The sequence below is a fragment of the Planococcus citri genome, chromosome 2 (genome assembly GCF_950023065.1).
Source record: "Planococcus citri chromosome 2, ihPlaCitr1.1, whole genome shotgun sequence".
Classification (NCBI taxonomy): domain Eukaryota; kingdom Metazoa; phylum Arthropoda; class Insecta; order Hemiptera; family Pseudococcidae; genus Planococcus; species Planococcus citri.
The window spans coordinates 69,166,332-69,180,215 of NC_088678.1; the positions used below are offsets into that span (position 1 = coordinate 69,166,332).

Consider the following 13,884-nt stretch of genomic DNA (forward strand, 5'->3'; position numbering starts at 1 on the left):
CGCTCTAAATACTCATTCTGCAAAGCAAGTTCACCGAGACCATACAGTACCATGTGCGTGTTCTCTATCTTTATATACTCGTATTTATACTTCTGCAGTTCTGCATGTACCCTAAGCACAAATACGTATTTGAAAACTAAAATATGTATAATATTATTTTTACACGATCGATGAAGTACGAAAAATCGAACAATGGCCTAAATTTTCGTAGTGCATAAAAAATAAAAATTTGCCTCACATCATCATCGCATCAATTCGATCATATTTTAAGCTTTCCTAAATCGGCGCCATCGATCATCAATTAACCGGTCAGTCGTCCGAATCGATAATTGGTGGTCAGTGTTGCGAGTAGTCGATTATTATTACAGGTAGTTAAAAGAGAGGTTACATTAATCAACATCGACCAGCGACCACAACAACGTTAACATGGTCGCTGGTCGGTCGCCCTGTTTGCTCGTAAATTGGCCCGAGTGTCTAATAAAGCTGGACCAAGTTCATCGCATGGACAACGTGCCAGTAATTAATACCTTCGTGTTTTGCGGTCCAGTGCAAGTCGTACTCGTATTTGTACGAGGAGTCGATTGACGGTAGGTCGAATCACTTTGTCTATGTGTAAACTGTAAAGTGTCAAAGATAAGTGTTCAATTGACACTTGACAGCTTCGTGTTGTAAGTATAGTGATGAGTTGATCGATCGTATGATTGATCGAGTACAGTCACGATGAGCGATTAGTTTGCGAATTGATCTAGTTCAGTTTTTTCTGTAAGTTGTACCGTTTATCGAGTTGGAGAGATATTAGAAATGTCTGCTCATTGCATTGTACAATACTTTGGCTACGTAATACTCATTGGCACTAGGTCATGAATCAAAGTCATCTAGTGCATGCCAGAGAGGGAGCCCCTCAGTAGGAAAAAAACGTAAAAATTGTTCGAAATGAAAAAAATCGTCATGTGATGCCAAGATTTTGAAACCATACTATGTATCTTCAAAATTGTGTTAAAACTGCATCAAATTTATGAAGCATTGGCTAAACTTACGAGAAAATTAGTGAAAATTAATAAAATACTTAATTGTGCAACTTGACAATATTTTCGATAAAAAGTAGGATTTCTTGGGAAAACAGCAAAATATTTTAAAAAGAAAAACAAGATTTTTGCAAAAAAAAAAAACGTAATTTTTGCCAAAAAAAACAAGACATTGGCCAAAAAATGGATTTTAAACAAAAAAAGTGGCATTTTTTGCAACAAAAAAAACAGCTGAATTTTTAAACAAAAAAGAAGAATATTTTACAAACAAAAATAAAATTTTGGCAAAAAAAAACAAATTTTTTTGGCGGAAAAAATCAGAATCAAAAAAGCAGAAGTTTTAGACAAACAATTGAAATTGTTGGAAAATTATGAGGCTTTATGAACAAAAATTCAAAAGTTTTGAAAAAAGTAGTACTTTTGATAAAAATGAAAAAAGCAGGATTTTCAACGAAAAAGGAGAACCTTTGACAAAAAAGCAGAGTTTTTGGCCAAACAAAATAAGACTTTTGGACAAACACAAACAACCCTTCTGAAACTGAAAAAAATTATTGACCTACCTAATTAAAAAACACGATTTAACCAACTTGACAAAAACCCTCACACGACAGATGTAATAATCGTGCAATTATCCCTCTCCCCCTCCCAATAAAAATCGGAACTTTTTGCAACAAAAAAAATCAGATTTTTCAACAACTCTGGACAAATAAAAATCAGGATTTTTGGCAAAAAAAAACAGGACGTTAATAAAGCTGAAAATTTAGAACTTTGGCAAAAAAGCTGAATTTTCTGCACAACAAAAACACAACTTTTGGCAACAAATCCAAAAATTCTGGCAAAAAACAAAACCAGGACTTCTCGACAAACAAATGAGAATGTTTCTCAAAAACAGACCTTTTAACAAAAAAGTAGAACTTTGAACAAAAAAAATGAAAATTTTGGCAAAAAAGCAGACTTCTTGGTCAAAAGTTTACACCTTCTGGCAAAGAAACAGAATTTTTTGCACAAATGCAAACAAAGCACAGCTTTTGGCAACAAAGTAAAAAGTTTTGGCAAAAAACCAATATTTTTGGCAACAAAATCAAAATTTCTTGAATAAAGTAGGATTTTTTGACAAAACAGGAGAACTTTTGATGAAAACAAAATAGCTTTTAGCAAAACAAAACAGGGTGTCCAACAAAGCTCCCAGACAAAAAAATCATGCTTTTTTCATGACCTATTTTCCACATTTTTACCGCATAAAAATACCCCCCTCCCCAAAAAAATAATTAATCAACTTGCAACTGCGAGGAAATGCAACAGGGTTGCCATTTTTTTTTCAAGATCAAAAATTAGGTATTTCAATTTTTCAATTTTTCTGATTTTTTGAACAAATTTTTAATTTTTTGTTTTTTTTTTCATTATATGGGCTTTTTAAATAGGTACTTTTCAAGTGTGTTTAGAGCTAAAATTCTTGACTTTTCATGCCTTTTGAGACCACCTACCAAAATTCATGACTTTTTCATGACTTACATGACTTTCATGACCGTTAGACACCCTGCAAAATCAGAATTTCTCGAAACAAACAAGATACATATCAAGCAAAAAAAAAACAAAATCATTGTGAAAAAGATAAGATCGCCTTTTGGCCAAAAATTCGGATTTCCGGGGAAGGGGTATTGCCGGCAAAACAGCGGTTTTTTGAAAAGAAATGAAGCATAATATGTTTCCAAACTGCACTAAGTCCATTTTCAAGGTTTCGGAGGTTGCAACGCCATCTAGTATGAAGTCGCAGCCCAAAATGGCTGATTTTTTGATATATTGTGTCCAAGGGTCTTGGCTACAACATATCAAAAAATCAGCCAATTTGGATCATTTCTACGTTTCCAAACTGTACTAAGTACCATGAATTTCGTATCAATATTTTTTTGGACTTTTTTTTTTTGTGTTTATAATTACAAGATTATTACACCCGTAAGGGGGGGGGGGGTTAGATTTGGTTTGTGAGGTTGATGTTTGAGCAGTTTGGAAACATATGCTTCAAATATAATCGTATATACTTAGGGGTAAAAAAAATCAGAAATTCTTGAAAAAAGCAGTAAGTATCTTTAGGGGGAAAAAAAACAGAACTTTCAACAAAAATGGGATTTCTTACACAAAAATTCAGAAGTTTTGGAGAAAAAGCAGAATTTCTGATTACTGACCAAAAAATAAGTTTCTTTTTTTGCAAGAAAGCAAAAATTTTGCTATGGTCAAAAATTCTGGATTTTAGGCAAACAAAAAAAAAATTTTCAAAAAAAGGATAGAATTTTTGGCAGCTTCGGACTTTTGAAAAAAGACAAAGTTTTTTGCAATTTTGACCAAAAAAACAGCATTATTTTATAACTATTTTTGCAAAAAAATCACACAATTTCAAGACAAGATTAAGCAGAACTGTTGTAAGATATCTTGAACGATTTTCATAACATATTATAACCCTTTTCCTTCCCTCCCCTTCCCTTCCCTTTCCTGTCGAATAAAAATAATGAGAAAAAATTGCTTTTCACGACATCTTTAGACTCAGAAGTGAGCAGGGCAAAGCCAAATTTTGCGATGTTCTTTCATCCTGTCGCGCCAAATATTACCAGTTGTTCGAAAAAGAAAAATGTCGAAGATCAAATCCAAGAATCATCGAGTCATCCACTAAAACAATCACTTCCATCAATCACTCGTAATCTCCGATCATATAACATTTCCAGTAGGTAGGTAAATAAGTCAACTAAGTACTAGTTGAACTCATGCACTTCGTATATCTGAAAATGGTAATCCATCAGCTCTTCGCACTATATACTTGATGACCACTCATACGCTACAGTTTACGTAACACTTCTCCCGAGTCCCGAGCCTGTCTTCCTCTTACGACACACTATTTGTAGTACTATGTACCATAGAATATCTTCAATTTGTTCTGTAATACCGACTACAAATAAGTTACCTATATATGTACCTACACATAGAATAGAATTCAAATAGGTGGCATTACACTAGCATATGGATGAAATGAACCATTACCACAATTAACACGGATCAGTCTATTTAAAGTTACGTGTAAAGAAAGAGAGAGGAACTTCATTAACACTGTAAGATAGGCATTGGAAACACTATCATTTAAATAGTCGCACAATCGTTTAAATACGAGTACAAATGCAGTTGGTGTTGGTGGGTTTCATTGGAATATTGTGAAAGTCAAACAAACCAGGAGGAGTAATAAGTGAGTGAGTATTTAGTAAGAGCAGTATTCGGCGATATATTCGAATTAAAATACCAATATACTTGATAATCGAGTTGACCGCTCTGACCGATGCGATGGGATCTCGTACACGCGCCTAAATACCCAGATAAGATCTTAACACGTATTTTCTAACACGTTCGAGCTTCGGGAGTGAGAGACTTTGGCGCGATGTGAGAAAAAAAACACGCCGACACGGAGACCAATAATGTACCTTTGATGAGATTACAATGTATAAGAGAATTCAGCTCGACAAGGAAGCCGATACTTACCGGCATAAAGCACCGTAACCGCCGTCCTGGTGTACTACATCAAAGACAATGTGTGCTGAGTGCCGAGTAATTAACCAAAAAGAATTCCGAACCGGTTCAATTGATGACCAACGGTGTATAAAAAATGATGTAATACGAGTGCGTTGCTCGCTGACTTTTTTTTTTTTTAATTTAATGATTTACTTATTTCACATTTGCGGCTACGACCTGCGTGAGTTGGTAATTTAATTCGAAGCCTTATTTTCGATTCTCTCGAGTTCACTCAAAACCGCACGAATTTTTTTCAACTGAACGAGAATTTCCAAAGGCACGAGACGAGACGCGAACTATACCGAGCTTGGGAGTCAAATCCGAGCATATTTCCGCCGCAGCAGATACGAATAGCTCAAAAGAGCACGTGTTTGTAACAAGTGCGAGTTCGAACTGTGTGAATTATCAGTTCAAGTTGAAATGCGATAATGCATCGAACATGGTGATTATCTTTTCCTCTCTGCTTCTTCTTCTTTTTTCGACCATTATGACCTAATATTGCAATAAATTGAAATATACGTATCTATTACGCTTAAAAGTATAATCTTTCCCTCTCTCCCTCTGCTCGAAGTTATCTCATTCTTAGTACCACGCTGAGGCAGAGATTTCCTTGATTAATGAACAACGTATACGACGAATCTTCTAAAATGTATGACTGTTACAAATGTGCTCGTTTAGTTATAGAGTATAGTACTTTCCCTTTAAAAATACACCCGCCGGCGAGATTCTCGCTATTCGGAGAATTTTTTCGAGAAGGTCGAAAAAATCCTCTTGATTTATAATAAGCGTTTGAGTATCTCGTACCTATGACCGTGAAGCTGATAGAGCTTGATTTTTCAAAAGGTGAAACTAACTAAGTTCGATTTTCTTTCTGGTACCTAAATGAATTTCTTCGAATGAGATATGGCAGCAACGATCGATATGTGTCAGTAACACATCAAGTGGATCCATGTATAGTTTGGTGAACCGACATCGACAGACTGATAGGCCAAGCTAACACCCACTGGCGTTGATAAAAGGTCTAAATGAATCGAGTATAATACTGTACGATTAATCTCGTATAGTATGTACGAGGAGAACAGCTCGAAGAACCCGAAGTATCTATTTTCATTTTCTCAATTAGACCTAACGCCGGTGAAATGATCAAGTTTTACTTCGGCTTTCGTTTTATTCGTGTGTTTGGAGGGTTAGGATCGTGTTGTGGGTTTGGTTTGAGAATTCCTTAGTGAAATGTCAAGGTTTATAGGGAAATTCTATGGAATTGATTGAATCGATTATGATAAGTTTTTTGAAAAATTTATGAAATTCTCAGCCATTTTAAAAATATTTTGTTGATTTTAATATAATTCTCAGTAATTTATCGTGAATGAATAAAGAAGTAATAAATCAAACCAGATAAAAAAATTAAACTATATGGCTTACTTCTTACGTCCATCAACAAAATCACAACAAAAAGCAACGTGGGTAAAGATGGCGTGACGAAACTTCACTTAAACTTGACAGTTTCAGTTCTGTCGTCAAAAACTAAACTCAATTCGTTCGCGAACGATTTGCTCAGAATCAAAAGATGATTCGAGAACGACTGAACACCTTTCAAATCAGATCAGATAATACAGAAACAAGACAAAACTAGAGGTTTTTTAATTCATCAATAAAAACTGCGAATGATTCGTTCGCGAACGATTTGCTCAGAAAAAAGAAATCGTTCGTGAACGAATAAATCACTGAAAAAAGCAACTAGGGTAAAGATGGCATGACGAAAATTCACTTGAAATTGACAGTTTTAGTCCTGTCGTCAAAAACTGAACTCAATTCGTTCGCGAACGACTTGCTCAGAAAAAAAGAAATCGTTTGCGAACGAATAAATCACTGAAAAAAGCAACTTGGGTAAAGATGACATGACGAAACTTCACTTGAATTTGACAGTTTTAGTCCTGTCGTCAAAAACTGAATTCAATTCGTTCGCGAACGATTCGCTCAGAATCAAAAAATTATTCGACAACGACAGAATCACTTTTGAATCAGATCAGATAATACAATTTAGAACAAAACTAGACGTTTTTTAATCCATCAATGAAAACTGCGAATGATTCGTTCGCGAACGATTTGCTCAGAAAGAAAGAAATCGTTCGCAAACGACTGAATCACTTTTAAATGAGATCATGTGATACAATACAAGGCAAACCTAGACGTTCTTTAATTCATCAACAAAAACTGTGAATGATTCGTTCGTGAACGATTTCATTTCTTTTGAGCAAATCGTTCGCGAACGAACCATTCGCAGAAAAAATTAAATTGAATGAAGAAGACATGACAAAACTTTACTCAAACTTGACAGTTGAAGTCCCATCCTCAAAAACTGAACTCAATTCGTTCGCGAATGATTCGCTCAGAATCAAAAAATCATTCGAAATCGACTGAATCACTTTTAAATCAGATCAGATTTACAAAACTAGACTTTATTTAATCAATCAATTGAAAGAACTGTGAAATAATCGTTCGCGAACGATTCATTTCTCAATGAGCAAATCGTTCGCGAACGAATCATTCGCAGAAAAAATCAAATTGGATGAAGAAGACATGACAAACAAACTTTACATCATTCCTGCCCAGCTGTCAAAAACTGAACTCATTTCGTTCTCGAACGATTCGCTCAGAATCAACAAATCATTCGAGAACGACTGAATCACTTCTAAATCAAAATGCAAATCATAATATGTAATACAATACAAGACAAAATAAGAGGTTCTTTAATACATCCATAAAAATTAGGAATGATTCGTTGGCGAACGACTGATTTGCTCATGAGAGAAAAAAATCGTTCGCGAACGAATGAATCACTGAAAAATCAAATCGAGTAAAAATGATAATTTTACGATAAAACTTGACAATTTCAATCTCTTCGCTAAAATTCGACTTGAATCGTTCGCGAACGATTTGCTTGAGTGATTCGAGAACGACTAAATCGCGTTCAAACAAGAGCCAATAAAAAAGATGCAGCAAAATATGACTCTTTTACACTCATTATAAGTTCATTACGAAATTGAAGATGATGATTCGTTTATGAATGATTCACTGAAAGGCGAAAACATCGTTCGCGAATGATCACTGGAAACATATGACAAAACTTCCATTAAACTTGACGAATCAACTTTTTTCGAACGATTTTCTCAGAATTAACAATTAATCATTCGAGAATGACTGAATCACTTCTGAATCAAATTCAATGAAAAAGGACGCGGCAAAAGTTGACTGTATGTGAACAACACGAATTGAAGATTATCAGTTCGCGAATGATTTACTGAGAGGCAAAAAAATCGTTCACGAATGAATGAATCGCGCCAATAAATCAGACCAGGTAAAAAAATTGAACTGTAAAACTTGACATAACAAACCTGGGAACAAAAATTTGAACTGATTCGTTCGCGTACGATTCGTTCAGAAATGGTGAATCGTTCGAGAACGATTGAATCACTTGAAAATCAAATCAAATAGTACACTGCAAGACAGAACGAAACGTTCAAATCCAGCCATAAAAACTGAATTATTCGTTAGCAAACCATTCGGTGAACTCAACTATTCACTCGAGAACGAATGAATCGTTTCGAAGTTCCAACTAAAATCTAGCATAAAAGGACAAGGAAGAATTTGTTTTTTTTTCATGGGTACATTCATCAATACAAATTGAAGGTGATTCGTTCGCGAATGATTTGCTCTGAAGAGAAGTCGTTCGCCAACGAAGTATATCACAAAAAAAAGATTGAACTGAGAAACTTGCTTTGAACTTCACATTTTTAGTCCTGTTGTTTAAAACTGAACTCAAATTGTTGCTCAGAACGAACAAATCATTCAAAAAACGACTGAATCACTTCTAAATCAAATCCAGTGAGAAAGAATGTGGTCTAATTTGACTTTTTCATAATCATCATTCGTCAATATACTAATTGAACATGATTCGTTCGTGAATGGTTCACTGAGAGGTGAAAAAATCGTTCACGATTAGATGAGTGGCTTAAAAACTTGATTTATGAATAGACGAACAAATTAATCACAGGAAAAAATAATACATTTTTTTCGCATAGATCGCAACTGTACGAACCAATCTCCCCCCCCCACCCTTTGAAAAAAAATACACATTCCAAGAAATATTCAACGAAGCCATTCGCACAATCGAATCTCCTCAACACTCCGGCTTCACCCAACCCACCCCTAAAACCACCCTCCTCGCCCTTCCCCGCTTGACATTTCTTCACAGCACGCAGCGCAATTAAACAAACGCTTAATTATCTCGGAATAATCGTCTCAATCATCACTCTATTTATAACAAGGCCGTTCAGTTTGGATTCCAGCATATTACAATATTATGGAAACAGTCCCAAATGATAATTACCTCTGGACTCGATACAAATACCTACTCGGTCTTTCGAATTTTCAAAAGAAACGCATAAAAGCGCCAGCAAACCTTCACAATTAAGATCTGTTCGAGCTAAAGAGCGAGTAAGGGTGCAAGTTTTATGTACTCGCGAGTAACATCTAACATCTTGCAATATAAGAACTTGTAAAAACTCACGATCCCAAACCCCCAAATAATAAAATATTTCTGTGGTTCGACCAGCGACATTATCTGTAATAATTTTTTATGGTTTTTCGTGACAGGTTAATATGACAAATGAGAAGAATTCGTCGACGTATACTAGTAATAATCTACACGAACAATCTGAAGTCTTCGTATAGGTACAGGCAAGGTATTCAAAAAAGTCACATATGATTTGTCGTGAAAGTAGCAACTAGCAGCGAGTAACTATGCGGTAAAGATGATAATGAAATGCGTAATCACGAAGCTCCCGTGCCCTGTTCATCGTCTGCCCCACTTGATCCGTGTATAATACGACTTTACAACTAAACAAACGCCTTCGTTAAAAGACACAAATACGCACACGTACATGCAAAGTGCAAAGGATACTATCAGGTACATACGATATATGAGTACAATAATGGCACATAACAATTGAAACCATCATCATCAGTCCGTCATACAGGGCTAGGGCTAGTTTAAAAAAGAAACAAAAATAGGGCGTAATATAAAATTCAGCGTACGATGGTCGCTGCTCCAGGAATAAGAAAATTTTCGCTTATAAAAAAGCCAAACACGTATTAGCGACGCGACATCGACATGGACGTGGACACTGGACAGGCGATGAGGTGTTCCAAGTGTGCAGCTCTGCATGTGGGACCTGCGAATGCGACTGACCGATATGTTGATGGTCGGCTGATCTTCCATAGGACAATATAATATAATGCGGATATAACAGAATGCAAATTAACCTCTCGAACTGTGCGTGCTGCGTGTGTTCGAACAACGCCACTTAATGAAATTACACAATTATTCGGGGCACATGGCACGTGATACGATTTACTTTACACCCGCCGCTGCTTGCGAGAGATTCGAGGTGAGGTGCAAAAAAAACACATACCTTGGCGAATGAGTGAAATAGTTTCAGGCTGGCCTTTGGATAATACTCGTACGTACATATTTGGATGGATTGTGATACACCCCCCCCCCCATCCCTGACAAAACTTCACCAGTTCGCCACAGATTCTCAAATTTGGACTTGGTTTTTAAAAGGTCATACTTGACTTATTTTTTTTTTTCATTATTAATGGAAGAACTGGCCAGTCTGCTTCTTTCATCCCCCTCCCCAAAAAAAACAACAACTTGGAATCAATATCTTCCTAGAATAGAAACACTAACATGACAAGCATTAAAAATTTCTGATTTTTTTTTTACTCATGACGAACGGTGACATTTTTCAAAATTAGGAAATAAAAAATACAAGTATTTTATGCAGTAAAAATCTGTTCAAAAAATGGCTCATTAACGAGGAATTCGAGCTGGCAGAAAAATTTTTTGAACCACACAAATCGAATCGAAAGAGTATACAAAAATACATCACTATGTCAAAATTTCGGGCAATAAAAAATATTTTTCGAATTTTGGAGAATTTTTGGAAATCCAATTTTGGACAAAAATGGATAAAATCAAAATTTTACCAAATTAAACTAGAAAGCTGATATTTGGTACACAGCTCATTTTTCATATCCCGAATCTGTTGGAAACGGTTTCGTACTGTTCTGAGCACTTCTGGAGCCTCCAGCAGATTTTTGAAAGTTGAAATTTCTACGAAATTTTGCCAAATGAAGTTGGAAAGATAAAATTTACTTTACACTCTAAAATTTCAATATTTTAAGTTATTGGAGGTGTTTCAATCCGTTCTGAGGGCATCAATAATACTTTTGAAATTTGAGTTTTTGAAAAAAACGTCTTAAAATCTGTCCAATTCAACTTTTGCACATACTTACAGCGCCATTGATGCTTGTTTATGATCAATTTGACAGATATTACACGCCCTTTCCCCAAAATTAGTTTTTTCCAGTGAAAAATATGCGGTCCTTAACCGACAGAAACTAATTTGCGGAACAGCAGAAACTGATTTTGGAAAAATGGCGAGTAATTGCCTTGATCAAGTGGGTCACTTATAACAGGGTGTCTAAAAAAACAGCCAAACAAAAACTCATGACTTTTTCATAAACTATTTTTCACATTTTTACCGCATAAAATACCCCCCCCCCCTCCTCAAAAATTAAACAACTTGAACCTGCAGGGGATTTTTTAAATTTGTAGGCAAGTAGGTATTTTAGTTATTTCATTTTTCTGATTTTTTCAACAGATTTTTTTATTTCATGGGCTTTTAAAAAAAAATTTCCAGTGTGTTTTGAGCGAACTTCATGACTTTTTCGTGACTTTTCAGGACTTTCATGACCACTGTATACTCAAGCCAAAGATTTTCTTGAAAAAAAAAAACTTTACAGAAATTGATTTGAACAATTGAGTCCGCTAGAATTTCGAAATTGCTCAAATCCACTACTATTCAAAAAACATCTCTGTCAATTATTTCATATAAAACGAACTTACGACTTATCAAAAAGTGATAACATTTTTAACTGTGCAGCTGTGCTTGAAAAAGACTATGACTTTTTTTTTGGTCCCAAAAGTCGAATCTTTAGCCCCTAAATGATTAATTTTTGGAAAATTTTTGCGATTTCAATAAAATTAAAATAACATTTTTTGCTGACTTAAGTATCGACAATTTTTACTTTGGCCTCAAAACTGACTTTTCTGACTCAAAAAAATGAAATTTTTAGCTTTAAAAAATCAATATTTCTTGGTTTTTGACCATCTTATCATAATCATAAAATTCTCTCGTTTTTTAAAATTGCCACATATTCTTGCACTGAACTCAAAAATGATGATGACTGAAATTTTGCCTCCAAAAGTGGGATTTTTTCCGGATTTAAGTTGAAATTATCATTATTTTTGAGGACAAAATGAGCAAGATTTCTCTCATAATACGATGATTTTCAATGGAACATAAACAAAATTCTGTGATTGAAAATAATGGGTTGCAATAGAAAAGAAAAAAATTTTATTTGAAAATTTTCAATTTTTGAGCTTGAGAAGTGAGGGGGGAAAGGGAAGGGGTTGAAATATTGGCTTGATGCTTTACAACTCTTCGCAGCACCTTTTTGAGATCACTTTTCTAATTTTATACTTGACTGTTTCGAATTGAAAAAAATTGAAAATTGACCTGTCTCTCCTTCTATACTCTTCAGTCTTCCAAATTTTTGAAAAAAAATGAGGTCAGCAAAGCAGAGGTCGTCTTCAACACTTAAATTACAAACCCCTCCCCCCCTTGAAAAATTTAAGTTATTTCGGTGCTTTGGAGAAAAAGGGAAAGGGTGACGAGCCTGAAAATGAATCGTCGAAAAATTTTTAATTCATTTGTGCTGAAAAACTTGCTGTCCAGTTTAGTAATCAATCATCATCACGCATCACCGGATATTTTTCCATTGAGAATAATACTTATTAAATAATTATCCAGGGTGATACCGAACGAAGCACCATAAAAGTCCACAGATCATAATTCGCATCTATATCATCTCTGTCTTCCCCTAATCTTCTCTCCTGCTTCAGTACACTGATAAATTTTTTCGCAGAAGCAGATGTAATAATGACACAACAATGTCGAACACGAACACACATCTCGTATGTAGGTAGAAGTACTTGCGATGATACAGAAAAAAAATATAATAATAGTCGTTATTACGCCTATATAGTGCTCATATATCGACCATATTTTACGTCATTTATCATCAAAACTATACAAAGCTATCATTGCGACGTACGAAGATGAAGAAGAGTAGGAGGATGAAAAACGATCATCATTCTCGAGCCAAGATCGGCGTATAACCTCGTTACTGGTTCGAGGACTCGATACGATACAGTACCTGCTACCAACCTACCTAAAAAATATTACGATTCCATCAGCGACGAAAAAAAAGAGAGAAAATTCGACTCGAGATTCCGATTCATCAAAATCATCACTGTTTTTTTCGTTATCAAGCCAATTACCTCGTTAAGACGATTTAAATCTCTTGGATAACGTATTGGATGAGTAGTATCGTCGTCGTCGTCGTCTTCTTCGAGTGTTTTCAATGGCATTGTACGAGTACGAGTATATGGTGTTGTACGGGTATCATGTTCGAGTATCTGTTTGGCAGAGGACGATGTTGCTTTTAACCACGCTTATGTGTGCTTCTGATGCACTGCAAGATCCGAGAGAGACGATTTTGCATAAAATGTAGGACACTGCGTGGCAGTGGCTGTACTTCTCTTCTGCTCCTTTGCGTGTAATGGTCCGATCACTTGCACCAAGAGCGATAATTCAGTCCGAGTAAATGCATCGGCCAATTTACACGCTATATTGCCAACGATACGATCCCATATACTACCATCTTGATTGAAAAATATGCCAAATACGAGTACATATAGTACATTTACAACTTCGTTCCATTCCATAGCCAAAGTGGTGCGAAATGATTCGAACCGAAATAAAAAAAAATCGTACCGACGATTGCCCATTTTGGCGAATGGCATAAGGTGCGATTAATGTATACCTGTGTCTACACTTCTATAGTACACACACACACAGGTATAAGCTAACAGACTTTCTTTGATTTATTACGGGAAGATAGCCCGAACAGAGGCGAGGCAAAGGAGCACCGAGTATATACGGTCAACGTTTATAGTTGCACGTGCTTCGGCAATAATTGCGCGGCTAAAATATAGGTCGGTTTAAAGAATAACTAGCGGCACATTATCGATTGATAAATTTTCAACAGGTTGATGGGCTCGCTGAACGATGGACGAATCATGCACGTTTCTCACAAGCCCGCCAGGCTGCTACAGCTT

At 35.6% G+C, this 13,884-nt stretch overlaps 1 protein-coding gene across 5 annotated transcripts in view; it reads right to left on the reverse strand.

Annotated features, from left to right (window-relative positions):
- Positions 1-13,884, reverse strand: part of DAAM (disheveled-associated activator of morphogenesis-like protein) — a 131,321-nt gene that overhangs the window by 38,619 nt on the left and 78,818 nt on the right. The window contains exon 1 of one of the 5 annotated variants that reach the window (XM_065352679.1): positions 4,545-4,685. The exons of the other annotated variants lie outside the window; for them this stretch is intronic. Within the exon in view, the coding sequence (XP_065208751.1) occupies positions 4,545-4,550 (6 nt within the window). The 5' untranslated portion in view covers positions 4,551-4,685. Of the gene's footprint in view, positions 1-4,544; positions 4,686-13,884 lie in introns of those variants that run through there. 5 annotated transcript variants of the gene reach the window in all.